The sequence below is a fragment of the Podarcis melisellensis genome (genome assembly GCF_964234715.1).
Source record: "Podarcis melisellensis genome assembly, chromosome: 17".
In the NCBI taxonomy this organism is placed as follows: domain Eukaryota; kingdom Metazoa; phylum Chordata; class Lepidosauria; order Squamata; family Lacertidae; genus Podarcis; species Podarcis melisellensis.
The window spans coordinates 11,022,275-11,037,068 of record NC_138534.1 but is presented as its reverse complement, the minus strand read 5'-3'; the positions used below and the strand labels follow the sequence as shown (position 1 = coordinate 11,037,068).

Sequence of the window (14,794 nt, the reverse complement as noted above, 5' to 3'; positions counted from 1 at the left end):
TGTACCCTTCCTAGACAAGAAGACAGACCAGGGAAGCAGTAACCTTCCGTGTGACCATGTGTAAGTTAATACCACTAGCTGCAGTTTGGTTGAAAGATTACAGCTGATCCCGATGCACTAGGTGTTGTGATGCAAGCAGAACTTGGGCCCAAGTGTCAGACCTGGCAAAGACAACCTGTAGCCAGCAAGACCTGGTCTCCTAGCTATCCTTTTCTTCAGCCAGAGCTAGATGGTGGCACACAAGCTAAATACCTGCCCAGCATTTCTCATATCACCAGTTCTATCCTGACATCAAGCATACTAGATACAACAGGGCTGAGCTCCACCATACATGATGAAGAAGGGAATGCAGGGGGTCAGCAAACTTTTTCAGCAGAGGTCCAGTCCACTGTCCCTCAGACCTTGTGGGGAGCCGGACTATATTTTTTTTGGGGGGGGGGGGAATGAACGAATTCCTATGCCCCACAAATAACCCAGAGATGCATTTGAAATAAAAGCACACATTCTACTCATATAAAAAAACGCTGATTCCTGGACCGTCCGCAGGCCAGATTGAGAAAGCGACTGGGCTGGATCTGGCCCCTGTGTTCTTAAAAGAACCATGAAGAGCCAAACTGACTGAAATTGAAACTTAGATTATCCCTACTTACATTGACCTAGGTAAGCTTCTTCAAAGGTTAACCAAAGCTTTGACTCAAATCCCTTGGACCAGGCCCACTGTCTGTTCCTATCCAAGGATGGGCAGAGGCATCTTCTTGTGGTGCACAAATGTGCTGTAGAGGTCTCTGCTGGTGGGCTGTGCATCACTGTGCTCAGCAGGCAGTCACTAGCCATAGTAAAGTCATTCTGGGAAGTACAGTGATACCTCGGGTTAAGAACTTAATTCGTTCCGGAGGTGTACAGTAATGTTTGCCAAAAACTCAAACATTCATCTTTTTTGGAACCATTATTCTGTAACTGTTGATGCTTTACCACAAGTTTATTTCTCTCTCACCTGGTTACTGCTTCTTCCTTCTTAGTTTAGCTACCTGGCAATCCTAGCCAAATCATGAAATAATTTATATAAGATGATATCACAACACTCTGCAGCCTATCAGGTGTAGGTACATTTGATGTTATGAGAGCTGGCACACTAATTGAAAGAACACAGCAAGAGTGGCAATGTAAATAAACAGGCGAACTTTCTCATACAAATAGACAAAAGGGAACATCTGGCACTGGCAAAAATGTTCTGAAGGACAGTGAACAGTTTTTCTCAGCCCTAAGAATTCCTGACTAGTCTGCCCTAGCAGCACTTGCCACCCTATCACACACAATTATTGCTTATTATGCAGTTCCATTTCCTAGAGGAAGTGACCAATCCTCTTAAGAAAGGCAGACTTTCAGGAAATCGAACATACGAAGCTGCCTTATACAGAGTCATACCAATGATGTATCCACGACCTAAGAAACATGAATTACTAACAGCTCTTGTATAGTCACCAAAGCATGAACACAAACACGATTTACAAGTTTTATCTGTAGCAACTAGGCTCTTAAAAGATTTCAAATGAAGGTGTCAAGTATTAAGAAGTAATCATCTGCTAAAGCGTTATCAAGTAATAGCACTGCTGACAGTGTACAGCATGAGTGGTTCACTGTTTTCAGCTCAAAGTCACAGTGAAGTTTAGCTAACCCTCTAAAAGCTGCATAGCAGTGTGGATGTGACCAAGTGCAGCACTGCAAATAAAAAGCAAAACTCTCAACTTATGCTTCAAAATCACCTCTTCTTCCTCAGACATGGCACCACTGCTAGTAGAGACAAAAGACCTTCATGCAATGCCACCATGTCAGAAAATGACAACATGGTTTTTGCAGGGTACGTTGAGAGGGAAAGAAAGGGATGTCTTATTAGGGAAAGGGTTGGTGAGTCAATGGAAGCAGTTGTAAATTTGCCACCCCTGATTTAAAGAAAATGTGCACTGTCTCAAAATGGCAATTACCATAATTGTACCATTAATCTTATGCCCCAGCCACTAGCTACAGCCTCTGAAAGCATCATCACTGGCCCATGCAACAGGGGGACTTTCTGAACACTGTTATGTAGATATATAATGATACTGCTTTATATTAGAAATCTATGGACTGCTACACATCACGACACATGCTTCCCACTTCCACCAAGAACACACCATAAAATCTACTATCTACAGGAGGGGTGGAGGACCTCAGATGTAAAGGCCACATGTGGCCCTCCAGGCCTCTCTATTTGGATCTCAAAAGTCTCCCCAAATCACAGCCATCATTGGCTGGAATGTGTCCTTGAACTCTGAAAATGCCTCTTGTCTGGGTGAAATGTTAGGAGAGTGTGAAGAAGCCTAGTGTAAAAACGATTCACATTTGTTGTTTTGTCTACTTTGGCCTGCCACTATCAGTACATGGCCCTTGGAAGGCTGCCCAGCAGGGAATACGGCCCTGGGCAGAAAAGGGTTCCACCACCTGGTCTACAGCCAAGTCCTAAGGTAAAACTACATAAAGATTTATATTTCTTACCCAGTCAATTAAGTAAAAAAGCAAACCAACAACATCAGTCTGTTATCAAGGAACAATTTTCTACATGATAGACAAAAAGAAAGGAAGTGACGAAACACTTGTCAACAGTAGCTTCCAGAAAAAACCATTACAAAACCTGCTGGAAAAAACCTGAGGTCTGACACTTTTAAGATGAAGATTCTACGAAGACATTCTCTTTGAAAATTCAAAACATTTGCTATGTATTTGTTGTCCAATGCATTCAGCATCCAACAACGCAAATTACATTCTACAAAATGGAAAAACTTAATGGAGGCTGAAAGCCAGTTAGTGCACAAGGCCAAGCTTCCCACCCTCCCGGCTACCGTTTTACTTTAAATAACCAACCATAGAATAGCAGGGCACTTAAAATACAAAAGAATGATTTTCCATTGTTGACAATTATATCAACAATGCTACTTACTAGTAATGACCTGCTTCCCAGAATAAGATATTCTTGTTGACCCTATTCAATTGTTTTATTGTGTTTCCCCATTGTTTTTAATTTGTATGTCACAAGCTGTATTGAACTTTTGGGAAAACCTCCAGCAAAATGGACACTAGCAAGGAGTAATAGGAATAAGAACTTTTGCGACAAGAATATAAACAAGAAAATGTTACGTAAATTTATCGCACACTTAAAATTTGGATTCAGATACGTATGGGGAAAGCACTATAGAGCCCCCAAAGTATCCCATACCATGTAATAGTCCCTTTATGCAATACATTTTCCCAGATCTCTAACTGTGTTGCATCAGATCAACTGAAAGCAGAAGAGGCTCTCCTGTTTGTCAGCATCAATATGCACTCTGACAATGACACCTATTCATGGAAACATCAAAGACAACCCAAGCCGGCAACCATCAGAAATTTCCATAGATACAACATGTGTTATAAACATGCTTGGGTAAAGGATAACCTAAGCTAGCACATACAATAGCTTTAGTAAACTGAAATGACTTTAGTAAACTGAAATGTTTTATTGCAGGAGAGGGAAGACATATCTGATTAGATGTACTTTTTCAAATGCAGGTGGGGATTTGAGGATTTGAGGCTTTGTTCTACTTCTTTGACTTCATGCTCCACCTTCATGAGTCTGACTGCAGTTTAGTTATTGCAGTTTTTAGCATCGTTGTTGAAATACAGCATTAATAAATGCAATCTCACTCATTAGGCTGCATCCCTCACAACTGTTCACAGAAGAGTACATGTGATGAACTCTGTGATAAAAATTCACACCAAGCTGGTTTTCTAAATACTCAGGTAGGTTCAGATGCTTGCGCCATATCCTCCAGAAAACCAGATACTGGTCTCATGTCAATATAAAATGTTTTACATTCAATGATTATGGCAAGGAATTTACTACTGGATCAAAATATACACCCAGGATTATAGCTGTTTACTCATTGGTAGTGATTGATGTACAGTATATTAGAACACCAATTCCACTGAAAAATGTTTAAATTAGTTTGATCACTGCATTTCCTCATGGGCAAAATGCAGAAGTAGGAGGGCAATGCATGTAATTTTTACAGTATGCTACACTCCGTCCATACTAAAGCCAGGTTTCTACACATGCACCTACATCAAGACAAACAAGAGTAATTATCATACTTCGAGGACACATTCTAGACAGCAAAACACTCAAGGAAAATGCATAACAACACTAGTGAGCAGACTGGAGACATGGATTGGGGAGAGAGAGATGGCCTAGGAGGGAAAGTTCAATCTGGCTAGAGAAGCCTGGAGGACCTGGGCGGAAGTTCCCCACCATCACTTAAGGCTGTTCAAATCAGTGTTCACCAAGCACATTCAGACCAATGTGTGCTCCCTTTCTGTCACAATCACATTTCAGTAACATTTTCTACATATTCAGGTAGGTAGCCATGTTGGTGTGATGCAGTTGAAATAAATAAATAAATAAAGTCCAGTAGCACCTTAGAGACCAACTAAGAAGTGTGTTTGCAGGTATCTGAAGAAGTGTGCATGCACACGGAAAGCTTATACCCACAACCTACTTAGTTGGTCTCTAAGGTGCTACTGGACTTTTTTTTCTCTACATATGAATGGGAGCGAGGGAGAAACAATCCCTGAGATACAGCTCCCTAATCACACTTTAAAGCAATTCCTAAATGGCAAATTGTGAAGACAAAGCAAATGAAAAGCAGCTAAAAAAACCCAAGGCAGAAATTTTTTTAGCATAAAGTTTCAAAGGTAGAATCCTCCAAGGTGTGAGACGGGTTATCTCTGGGTCCTCAGGTAGATACTGCACATTAAAATTAGTTGCAGGACAAAACAAATCACAGTCATTACTATTGGTATCATCATATGAGAAGGTATATCTCATCTTATTTGTTACAGAAATGCTATTGAGCAAAAATATACACTATGAATTTGTACATAGAGCTATCAGTCACTAAAATGCAAGCAAAACACCCATTATATGTTGGGCGGGGTAGCAAAGACAAGCATAAAAAACTCTTTCTTAGCATAGGCTGCTCTGCTGCTTATCAAGAGTTAAAAGCAGACTAGTTACAGGTAGGTAGCAGTGTTGGTCTGCCTTAGTCGAAACAAAACAAAAATTCCTTCCAGTAGCACCTTAGAGACCAACTAAGTGTGTTTCTTCAGATTTCTGAAGAAGTGTGCATGCACACAAAAGCTCATACCAATAACAAACTTAGTTGGTCTCTAAGATGCTACTGGAAGGAATTTTTTAATTTTGTTTCGACTAAAAGCAGACAGTCATTGTCATTGCTAATCCTCATGTACCATGGAAACATGTTTCAAGGATAGGTAAAAATGTCTAGAGTAGAATATTACAGTGGTACCTCGGGTTAGATACGCTTCAGGTTACATACGCTTCAGGTTACAGACTCCGCTAACCCAGAAATAGTACCTCGGGTTAAGAACTTTGCTTCAGGATGAGAACAGAAATTGAGCTTTGGTGGCGCGGCGGCAGCGGGAAGCCCGATTAGCTAAAGTGGTGCTTCAGGTTAAGAACAGTTTCAGGTTAAGAACGAACCTCTGGAACGAATTAAGTACTTAACCCGAGGTACCACTGTACATCACAATAGACCTGTTTGTGGTTTGTGGTACATTGAAAATGGTGTTGCTTGCTGCAACAGACTAACAAGTCTAGATCATTTTGTGTAACAGACTGTCTGGCACAGTAGTTTATTTGACAGCACCATGACATGCCATGCCACATCCATAGGGTTGCAATCGGCAGTGGATTAATCAATGCTCAGGGACATGGAATAAGTAATCAGCTGTCAAAAAATTGTTTTTGATGACATGTTTTTATTTTCCCTATTTCATTTTATATTTTATGTTACAGATTACTCTGTGCTTTTAAGGAAAAGTGGTATATTGAGCAAAGTAATCCTGTTCTTCAAATAACTATCCTATCGACAGAGCTCAGGACAGAACATTTAACCCAATGGCACGGCTCTGTGCAACCTACGATACAGAGTATATGGCTTTGCTAAAATATATCCATTACATCCCAGTCCATAGCAGGATTACTATGTAATGGCTTAGCTAGTGGTTAATAAGATACTGTGCATTTATTTCTGAAATTGTGGATCACTTTTATGTATCTTGCATACAAAAATAAAGAACAGCGTTCATGTTCTGAAGTCCAAATGTATTATACAAGAACAAAAGAGGGAAACTTGTTAGCTATGTGTAAAACTAAGCAACAGCTGAAAGCAAAAGTGTGGTCTGCAAGACTTATTGCTAACTGTTCTTTATGGCACAAAAGTGCACAGGTGGAAGGTCGACATAATACTGTGTTACATCCTTATCTGTAAGACCATTACACAGAAAGCAGAAAGACAGGTGTAACCTCCCCCACCCTTGCAAGTCATAAGCTGTCTAGCAGCTTGAACTTTTTTACATTTAGCAATACCGCAAAGAAACCTGGAATCTGATGGGTTTTCATGCAAGAGGGGGCTGATGGATGTTACAAACCAGGCAAAGATCTTCTAGGAAAGATGCTGTTGTAAATTTGTTGCTATTATTTTTAAAACTTACTTTATTATCTTGTATTTATGTAACCAGCCCTCTGATCCTATGAAGGGCGGGTAAACAATAATAATTACAATGGCAACAAAAGCAGAATCACTGATTGTTCCGCCCATTTCAAGTACCACCCTGCAGTTTATTTTATTATTTTATTAAATTTATATACCACCCTTCATCCAAAGATCAGAGAGCAGTGTGTATATTTACGCACACAAACACACACACACACACACACACACACACATATAACATAGTAACAAACAAAAGCAATACCTCCCACCCACAGTTTAAAAGGCCATAGATTGTTTAAATAGCAAGAGGCTTGGTAGAAAAAGAAAGTTTTTGCCAGGTACCTAAAATATATAACAATGGTGCCAGGCAAGCTTCCTTGGAGAGATCATTCCATAAATGGGGAGCCACTGCAAAAAAAGGCCCATTCTCGCGTTGGAAGGCACACAAAGAATGGCTTCATGATTGCAGGGTACATGTGGGGAGAGGTGGTCCTTGAGGTATTGCATTCCTGAATCGTTTCAGGCTTCATAGGTCAAAACCAGCACTTTGAATTGGTAAACTAACTGGCAGCCAGTGCAGTTGGGCCAGGATCGATGTAATACTCTCAGTCTTTCCCTGATGAGCAACCTGGCCGCCGATTTCTGCACCAGCTGAAGTTTCCAGACAGTCTTCATTGGCAGCCCTACGTGGGACGCATTGCAGTAATCTAACCTGGAGGTTACCACAGAATAAACGATAGAAGTTAGGCTATCCCTGTCCAGATCCAGGGGTACTGCTGGGCCTCCAGCTGAAGCTGATGGAAGGCACTGAGACCACCTGAGTCTCAATCGACAGCAAAGGACCCAGAAAAACCCCCGAGCTGTGTACTCCTTTAGAGGGAGTGCAACCCCATTAAGAGCAGGCAAGCTTCCCCATAGAGGTCACCGGAGCACAGGCGACAGAGTTTACCCGGGACAACCCGGAAAGGTGTGTGGGGCGAAGGGCAGCGCGAGGCCTCGCGGGTCTGACCCCTCCCCACACTCGCCCAGCAGAGCGGGAGGCGAGAAGGCAGGTGGCCCACACGCCGGCCATGGCGCCAGTCGCAAAGCCACCTTTCACGAGGGCCAGCCCCGCGCGCGACCCCTTTCGGCTCCATGGGGCAGAGAGGGGTCTCGGAGCGGGGAAGAGACCCTTTCCTCTCCGCTTCGCCTCACCGGCGGAGAGGGGCTGGTTTTGGGCGGGCGGGCGGGCGGCGGCGGCCGAGGCCGCCTCTACGGCAGCAGCGAGCTGAGGAGAGCGCGAGCCCGGCATTCTCGGAACTCATTTCCGCAAACTGCGCCGCGCGCCGCTGGTCTGCCTTAGGGAGCCTCCCTTGCGCAGTTTGCGTTCCCCTCTCTTCCTCCCCGCAAAGCCCCCCTCCCCCCACACGCACGATTCACTGACTGACTGACTGACTGACTGACCGGCCGACGAAGTTCTCGAGGACGGAGCTCTTGCCCGCGCTCTGGCCGCCCACCACGGCGATCTGCGGCAGGTCGAGGTGGCAGCTCTGCCCGATAGAGCTGAAGGCGTCCTGCAGCTTGTTCACCAGCGGGATGAGCTCCTCCATTCCTCGGTTGCCCATAGCAACGGCCTAAGGTGGGAGGGGGACAGATCCCCTCCTCCTCCTCCCCCCGGCGCGCGCACCTCCCCGCTTCCTCTCTCAACCCCAGGCAACAACCACCAAAACTTCCCCCCTCGGATTCTCCTCATCCGGCCTCGGCGAGGCGACGCCCCGCCCCGCCCTATTTCTGCCGGCCATTGCCGTCTATTGCTCCGAGGGCCTGTCATTCATCGGTTAGGACCAATAAGAAAAGCAAAACCGTCGCCCGCGGGCAGTGGTAGGGGCAGCGTTGGCCCGCTCCGCCCATTTCCGGTCCGTGTTCTAACTGGTAGCCTTCCCTGTCATTCGGCGCCCGCCTCTGCTCTCCTCACAACCAATGGTGACCTGAGGAGCTCGGTCCCCGCCCCGCAGCTCATTAGTTGCTTTTTTTTCTTTTTCTTTTTACTGGTCACGTTTCCTGTCCATCACGTAAAGAAACGAATAAGCTGTCAAAAGAACCGGGCCACCCGCCTCACTACATTCGCTTTTTATTGGCCAGTGTTTGCGTCACACTCTGTGAATAAGCCAATCGCACCAGTATAGAGAACTTTTCTTCTTCCTTTTTAAGGGGCATGAACAATGAGATGAAATGTGTATTTTTCCACCTCGGTCCTTCTTTTGCCGCTAAACAATTATTGGTCCCTGCTCATATTCATTCATTCATTTTGTAGTAAAATGTATATACCGCTTGAGTGAAGAAAACCTCAAAAGCGGATAAAACAATAAAGCCAAGGGGGAAATGTTTTGCAGCCATACTTTAAAACATACAAAAAATAAAATACTAAAACAGATCGAAAGGTACCTCAGCTTTCTCTTACCTCTACAGAAATCGCAGATCCCCAAATCTTTTTCACACCTCCCAGGGGGAAATGATTTTACCTGGCAGACATTATTCTACCTTTCTGGTGGCTGCAGCTGACGAGGGCATCTTGCAAGGAATTTGTGCATTTTCATTTGCAATACTTTTTTTAAAAAACAGAAAACCAGAATTTCCCAGAATTTCTTTTCTTATTTTAAAAAGTATTCTTGCCAATTCAAAATATTCTGTGATTCAGAAAGTTTCCATTCAGCTATGAGCATTAAAGGCTGCAATATTGTAGAATAATTGTAGAGAATAATCAGATTCAGTGCAATTCTATTCTTATTTAAAGGTAAAGGGACCCCTGACCATTAGATTCAGTTGTGGCCGACTCTGGGGTTGCGCCGCTCATCTCGCTTTATTGGCCAAGGGAGCCGGCGTACAGCTTCCAGGTCATGTGTCCAGCATGACTAAGCTGCTTCTGGCAAACCAGAGCAGCGCACGGAAACACCGTTTACCTTAACGCTGTAGCGGTACCTATTTATCTACTTGCACTTTGACGTGCTTTCAAACTGCTAGGTTGGCAGGAGCAGGGACCGAGCAACGGGAGCTCACCGCGTCGCGGGGATTCGAACCGCCAACCTTCTGATCGGCAAGCCCTAGGCTCTGTGGTTTAACCCACAGCGCCACCCACGTACTCGGTAGTAAATTCCACTGCGTTGCTATTGCTACATATTTATTTGCCCCATGTTGGGCAAAGGATTCCTACATTGCAGGGGGTTGGACCAGATGACGCCCCCCCCAGGCTTCCTTCCCACTCTACAATTTTTGATTCTATGTATACCAGGCCTGTCCAACTCCCCAAAGACTGCAATCTACTCCCACTATAAAAAAACTGGCAGTGATCTACCAAAAGTTGTTGAGCTTTTTTGGGGGGCGGAGGTCAACCAGGATCACACGGTCGACAGGGATCGACCAGGGACACCACGCGATTGACCAGTAGATCATGATCAACCGGTTGGACATGGCTGATATATACCCTAACACCTATTAAAAAACATGCAGATAATTACAATAAAAACAGTGTGGCACCAGGGAGTAGGCCTTACTCCTATGTGCATAGGATTGTACTGTCCACTCAAGTGCTTTAGGCACACTCACCAGGAAGTGAGTACTGTGATCAATACTTGATGGCAGCAGGGATGGGGGATAAGATCAAGAGTTCCAAATAAGTGCAGTGCTTCCACTCCTCATGAGGTTCAGGACCTGAAAGCATTCCCATCCAGTTGCACTTTAACCCATATGTGTTCCTATACAACTTGCCACTGAAATAATTTGTTCTATTTTAGTACTGAAAATTTTGTAACATATTAAAAGTCAGTTTAAAACTGTACAATTCTTACTACAAGTTATCTCAAAATTGCTACTAAACAGTTTCGATTTTTTGCTGTTATTTTACATTTCTCCCTGATACAAAAACTTGTTTCTTAAAAAATGTTACATTACCTAATAAGTTGTCTTATCACTCTGCCTTCATATAGTCACAAGAATCCAGTTATCCACAACCTCTGAATTCTCACTTCAGTCATTTAATTTATTCTGTCTGCACCTGCTGTAGGCATATCAGCATTCTTAGGGTATTTTTAATACATATTTTACTGTTCTACAGATCTCTGTCGTTTCTCTAGACCAGTGGTTCCCAATTAGGGGTCCAGGGACAAATGCAATCACACTGGGGCTGCTTCTATCCCCAGGATAACAGGTCTTTTTGCTGCACAATATAGAGGAGAGGAGCAAGGTGCATGTACATTTTTTATCAGCTGTGATTGTAACAATGCTACTGAGATACATGGTCTGCTTCTTCAACATTTCCCTATTAAAAGTTGTTTCTTTTTTTTTAATATTTTTTATTAAGGATTTTCTTGTTTTACAGAAGTGTAGTGCCTCGTATTTTTTCTTCTTCTTCTTCTTCCACGTAGCGTTTTTACAAATCTGTTTCATTTGTTGAGGCATTAGGGGGAGAAGAAGAAAGAAAGAAAAAAGAAAGGGGGTGGAGAGAGGGAAGATGGATGGGGGTGGGGTCGGGTGGCGGTGTTTCTATTATGTTTAATGTATGTAGAGTTTGGTGTCAGCGTTGCCTGTGTTGTTCACTTGTGTTCCTTTGGTGGTGAGAGAGGTTGGGGTTGGCCTAGGGTGTGATTGTTTGCTTGTGATTGGCTGTGGTGATCTTTGTTTTCGTGTGTGAGTGAGGTGGGTGGGTGTTTTGGATCAGGTTAGCCATATTGATTTGTATGCTGTTGGTGGATTATTGTCATTGTCCTGTTGGGCTGTGTATGTGATAAAGGGGAGCCATACCGGGGTGAAGGCGTCTTCTTCTGTTTGTCCCCGTGTCAGTTTCAGTTTATTAGTTAATTTTTCTAGTAGGGCTGTTTCCCATACTATTTGGAACCATTGGTCCATGCTTACTCCTGACAGGTCTTTCCAGTGTCTGGTTATGATGTTTCTGGCTGCTGAGAGCAGGTGGGTTATGAGTTCTTTGTGGTGTAAATGGGCATTGTTGTCTTGGAAGATGTTTAGTAGGGCCAATTCTGGGGTGATGTCTATTACTTGCTTAGTTATTTTACATATTTCTTGTATGGCTGTTGTCCAGAATAGTTGAATTTTGGGACACTCCCACCACATGTGGAGGTATGTGCCTGTGGAGGTGCACCCTCTCCAGCATTTTGGTGAGGTTCCTGGGTGTATTAGCGCTAGTTTCCTTGGTGTTTTAAAAGTTGTTTCTTATCACCACCCTGGCTACCCACCAATATCCTATGGTGCCTTCATAAGATGCTACAATTGAACATTTCCAAAATAACGCACTGCACAGCTGTACCACAGCACAGGGTGGAGGGTAGTGGGATAAAAATATTGAAAGTGCTGTACTCTGTCGTACTTGACAATTGCATGGCAACACAACTATACATCTTTGCTTCTGCATTTATGCATTTTGCAATGGGTCATGCTATAAATGCTTGCCTTTTCCCCTGCTTGCTGATGGCCACAAAATGGAGAATCAGGAATGAGACTGATGGATCCAAGAAGCCACTTCTACTGGTGAAAGGTTACAGTAAAGGATAGCAAAAATTTGGACGTTTTATGACCGTGATACTACAGTGAAGCTACAAAATAGTACAAGCAGTAGTACATAGCACAATAACAAAATGTGTATCATCATCACCTTTAAAAAAAATACATGAAAAAACACAGAACAAATGGGTACAAAATATGGGGCTGGTGTGGTATGTGAAACATGTGGAACATATGCATTCTAGTAATGGCTGCAACATCTCAAGTAGATTTATTCAGACTCCTCTTTACAGTATAACATATTATGAACTGAGAAAAGAATGGACCTGATACAGTGCGAGCAAAGTCCATTTCTTTGCAAGCATTTTGAAATTTAATGAGCAGATGAAAAGGTGCGGTTACTTGCTCTCTTGTAAAAACCCCATATAAATATAGTTTTGCTGTGTTCAGTTACTGATTGACTTGTGACTACCTGAGACAAAAGCATGTACATATATCATTTATCAGAATCAACCACAAAACCATTCCCAGTTTCTGTGATAATCTTTTGTAAGTATCATGAGGCACGTGTTTTTGTTTCTTTGATTGATTGTTTGTTTCTAAAAGTTTGACATCCAATACATGGCAGCACAAAAAGCCTTCAAGCTGAGCATACATTTCTGGCAAATCAAGAAGTTTCCAAGCTTTCTTTTATATTGCTCTGTGTTGACTCTTGTGCAGGGTGCTAAGTGGCCTGAATGCAACCAAGACATTGCGCAAGGAGGACAATTTCTGCTTGCGTAATAGAAACTCCCCAGTCACTGGGCACCACCCACACCCACCAAATCTGCCACAAAGTGGGGATGACCCCAGAGCTGATTTTGGGCATCATGCACAGGTGGGATAAATTCCCCTGCACTAGTGGAAGTTGCTACAGTTGCACAGTTATGTTGTTGGATACAGCTGAGTCATTATTTCCTTCTTATTTTCCATTACGTACACTTACCAAGCAGTCCTATATGCCAATTATAATGGGAGTGGAGATACATAGCTGCTATGCAGATGGAACAGCTACCATATGTATTTCCCACTCGGCCAAGGTGGGTGGGAGAGAGAGAAGAGAAACACACAACACAGAAGTAGTAATAAAGTGGTACCTCGGGTTAAGTACTTAATTCGTTCCGGAGGCCCGTACTTAACCTGAAACTGTTTTTAACCTGAAGCACCACTTTAGCTAATGGGGCCTCCTGCTGCTGCCGCGCTGCCAGAGCACGATTTCTGTTCTCATCCTGAAGCAAAATTCTTAACCTGAAGCACTATTTTTGGGTTAGCGGAGTCTGTAACCTGAAGCGTATGTAACCTGAAGCGTATGTAACCCTAGGTAGCACTGTACAGAGAAACAAACAAACAAAAAACACAGAACAGTCACAAAGATGGAGGGGGAAAGTGTTAATGTTCAAAGATCCTAAGGCCGTTCACAACAACAACAAAATGAGAAGACAAAATACATCATAAAACAACGAAACAAACCAATAACCCCACCCCCTGACACCATTCCAAGTTTTTGGAAACCAACTCTGTATTACCACAACATCTGCATAACGTTTGACGTACTTTTGTGCACTTTGCTAAAAATTTACCCTCTCCAAAACATTAGGTGAAACCAGTGTTCTTATGTTAAAGCAGCAATGAAATGGATAGCAGAGCAGTTCACTTTCCGTGAAATTGATGTTTTGTTATTTGGGCTTAGCCAGCCTCTGTCTGATATTCGGTTTCATGGGAAAATGACTTGTCTTTTAGCCTCACCTGTCTCCCTTGTGTGGAATAAGGGCTCTGTCACAGTAGTAAATTTTGGAATTGGCCACAGCCCCACAGCAGCCATTTTGTGACTACTGTTGCCTGCATAGCAGCAATGTTGTGGTGTTGCCTACAATTCTTTCTCAAGATTTCAGATGTTCCCACTGTTCAGAAAAGTTTGGGGGGCTCTATTCTACATGTCACTTTCACAAGGTCACTCAGATGGTTGGATTCTTATAAATCAGGGGTGGTGACCTCAGGGCTGGTGAGTGGGGAATGTGGCCCTTCATGCCTCTACTTGGCCCTCGGGACTCTTCCCAGGCACACCTCTCACCAGCCCTGCTTTACACTCTTCTCAAGTGATTTCCCTCCTGTCTGAAATGTAACTCTGAGTGCCTCTTGCTTGCCTAGATGAAAAACTGTGCATACAGAACATGGTAATAAAACAATTTATTATTATTATTATTATTATTATTATTATTAGGGGCACACTCTTAGTTGGATGGCTTGTGTGCTCTATTTTCCAGTTCTCTCTTTGAAAAACAATCCTCTGTTTGAAGAGCTGTTCAGTTTAAGTTTGGTTTAAAGGTAAAGAAGCTTAAACAAGGAGAGCGGAGGCCTTGAAATTGCTCATCACCAGCGGCTAGATGGCAGACTAAGCAGGCATTTATGTTTGCCATACGTCCTCTTTTTCCAGGACACATCCTCTTTTTCGTGGGTACATAAAATGAGAGTTGTCATAGCGATCCATAGTTAAAAGTCGGCAAATGTGTTCTCTTTCTTGCTGTTCAAAATATAAGTCAGCTGTTCACATCTCCCTCTGCGTTAGTGAGATGTAGGGTATTTCCATGTAAATTATAGTAATGTATCAATATGCGTAAATAAGGAAATTTTATGCAAATTGATTGATTATTTCTGTGCCGCTTTTTGTGCTTACAAAT

The 14,794-nt window shown here is 43.1% G+C and overlaps 1 protein-coding gene across 8 annotated transcripts in view; it reads right to left on the bottom strand.

The window, feature by feature from the left end:
- Nucleotides 1-8,320, bottom strand: part of DNM2 (dynamin 2) — a 59,346-nt gene extending 51,026 nt beyond the window's left edge. For 5 of the 8 annotated variants that reach the window (XM_081893995.1, XM_081893996.1, XM_081893992.1 and 2 more), the window contains exon 1: nt 8,031-8,320. In XM_081893995.1, the coding sequence (XP_081750121.1) occupies nt 8,031-8,191 (161 nt within the window). In that variant the 5' untranslated portion in view covers nt 8,192-8,320. The remainder of the gene's footprint in view (nt 1-8,030) is intronic. The other 3 variants (XM_081893989.1, XM_081893990.1, XM_081893993.1) reach the window with 1 other exon arrangement.
- Nucleotides 8,321-14,794: the final 6,474 nt, after the last annotated feature.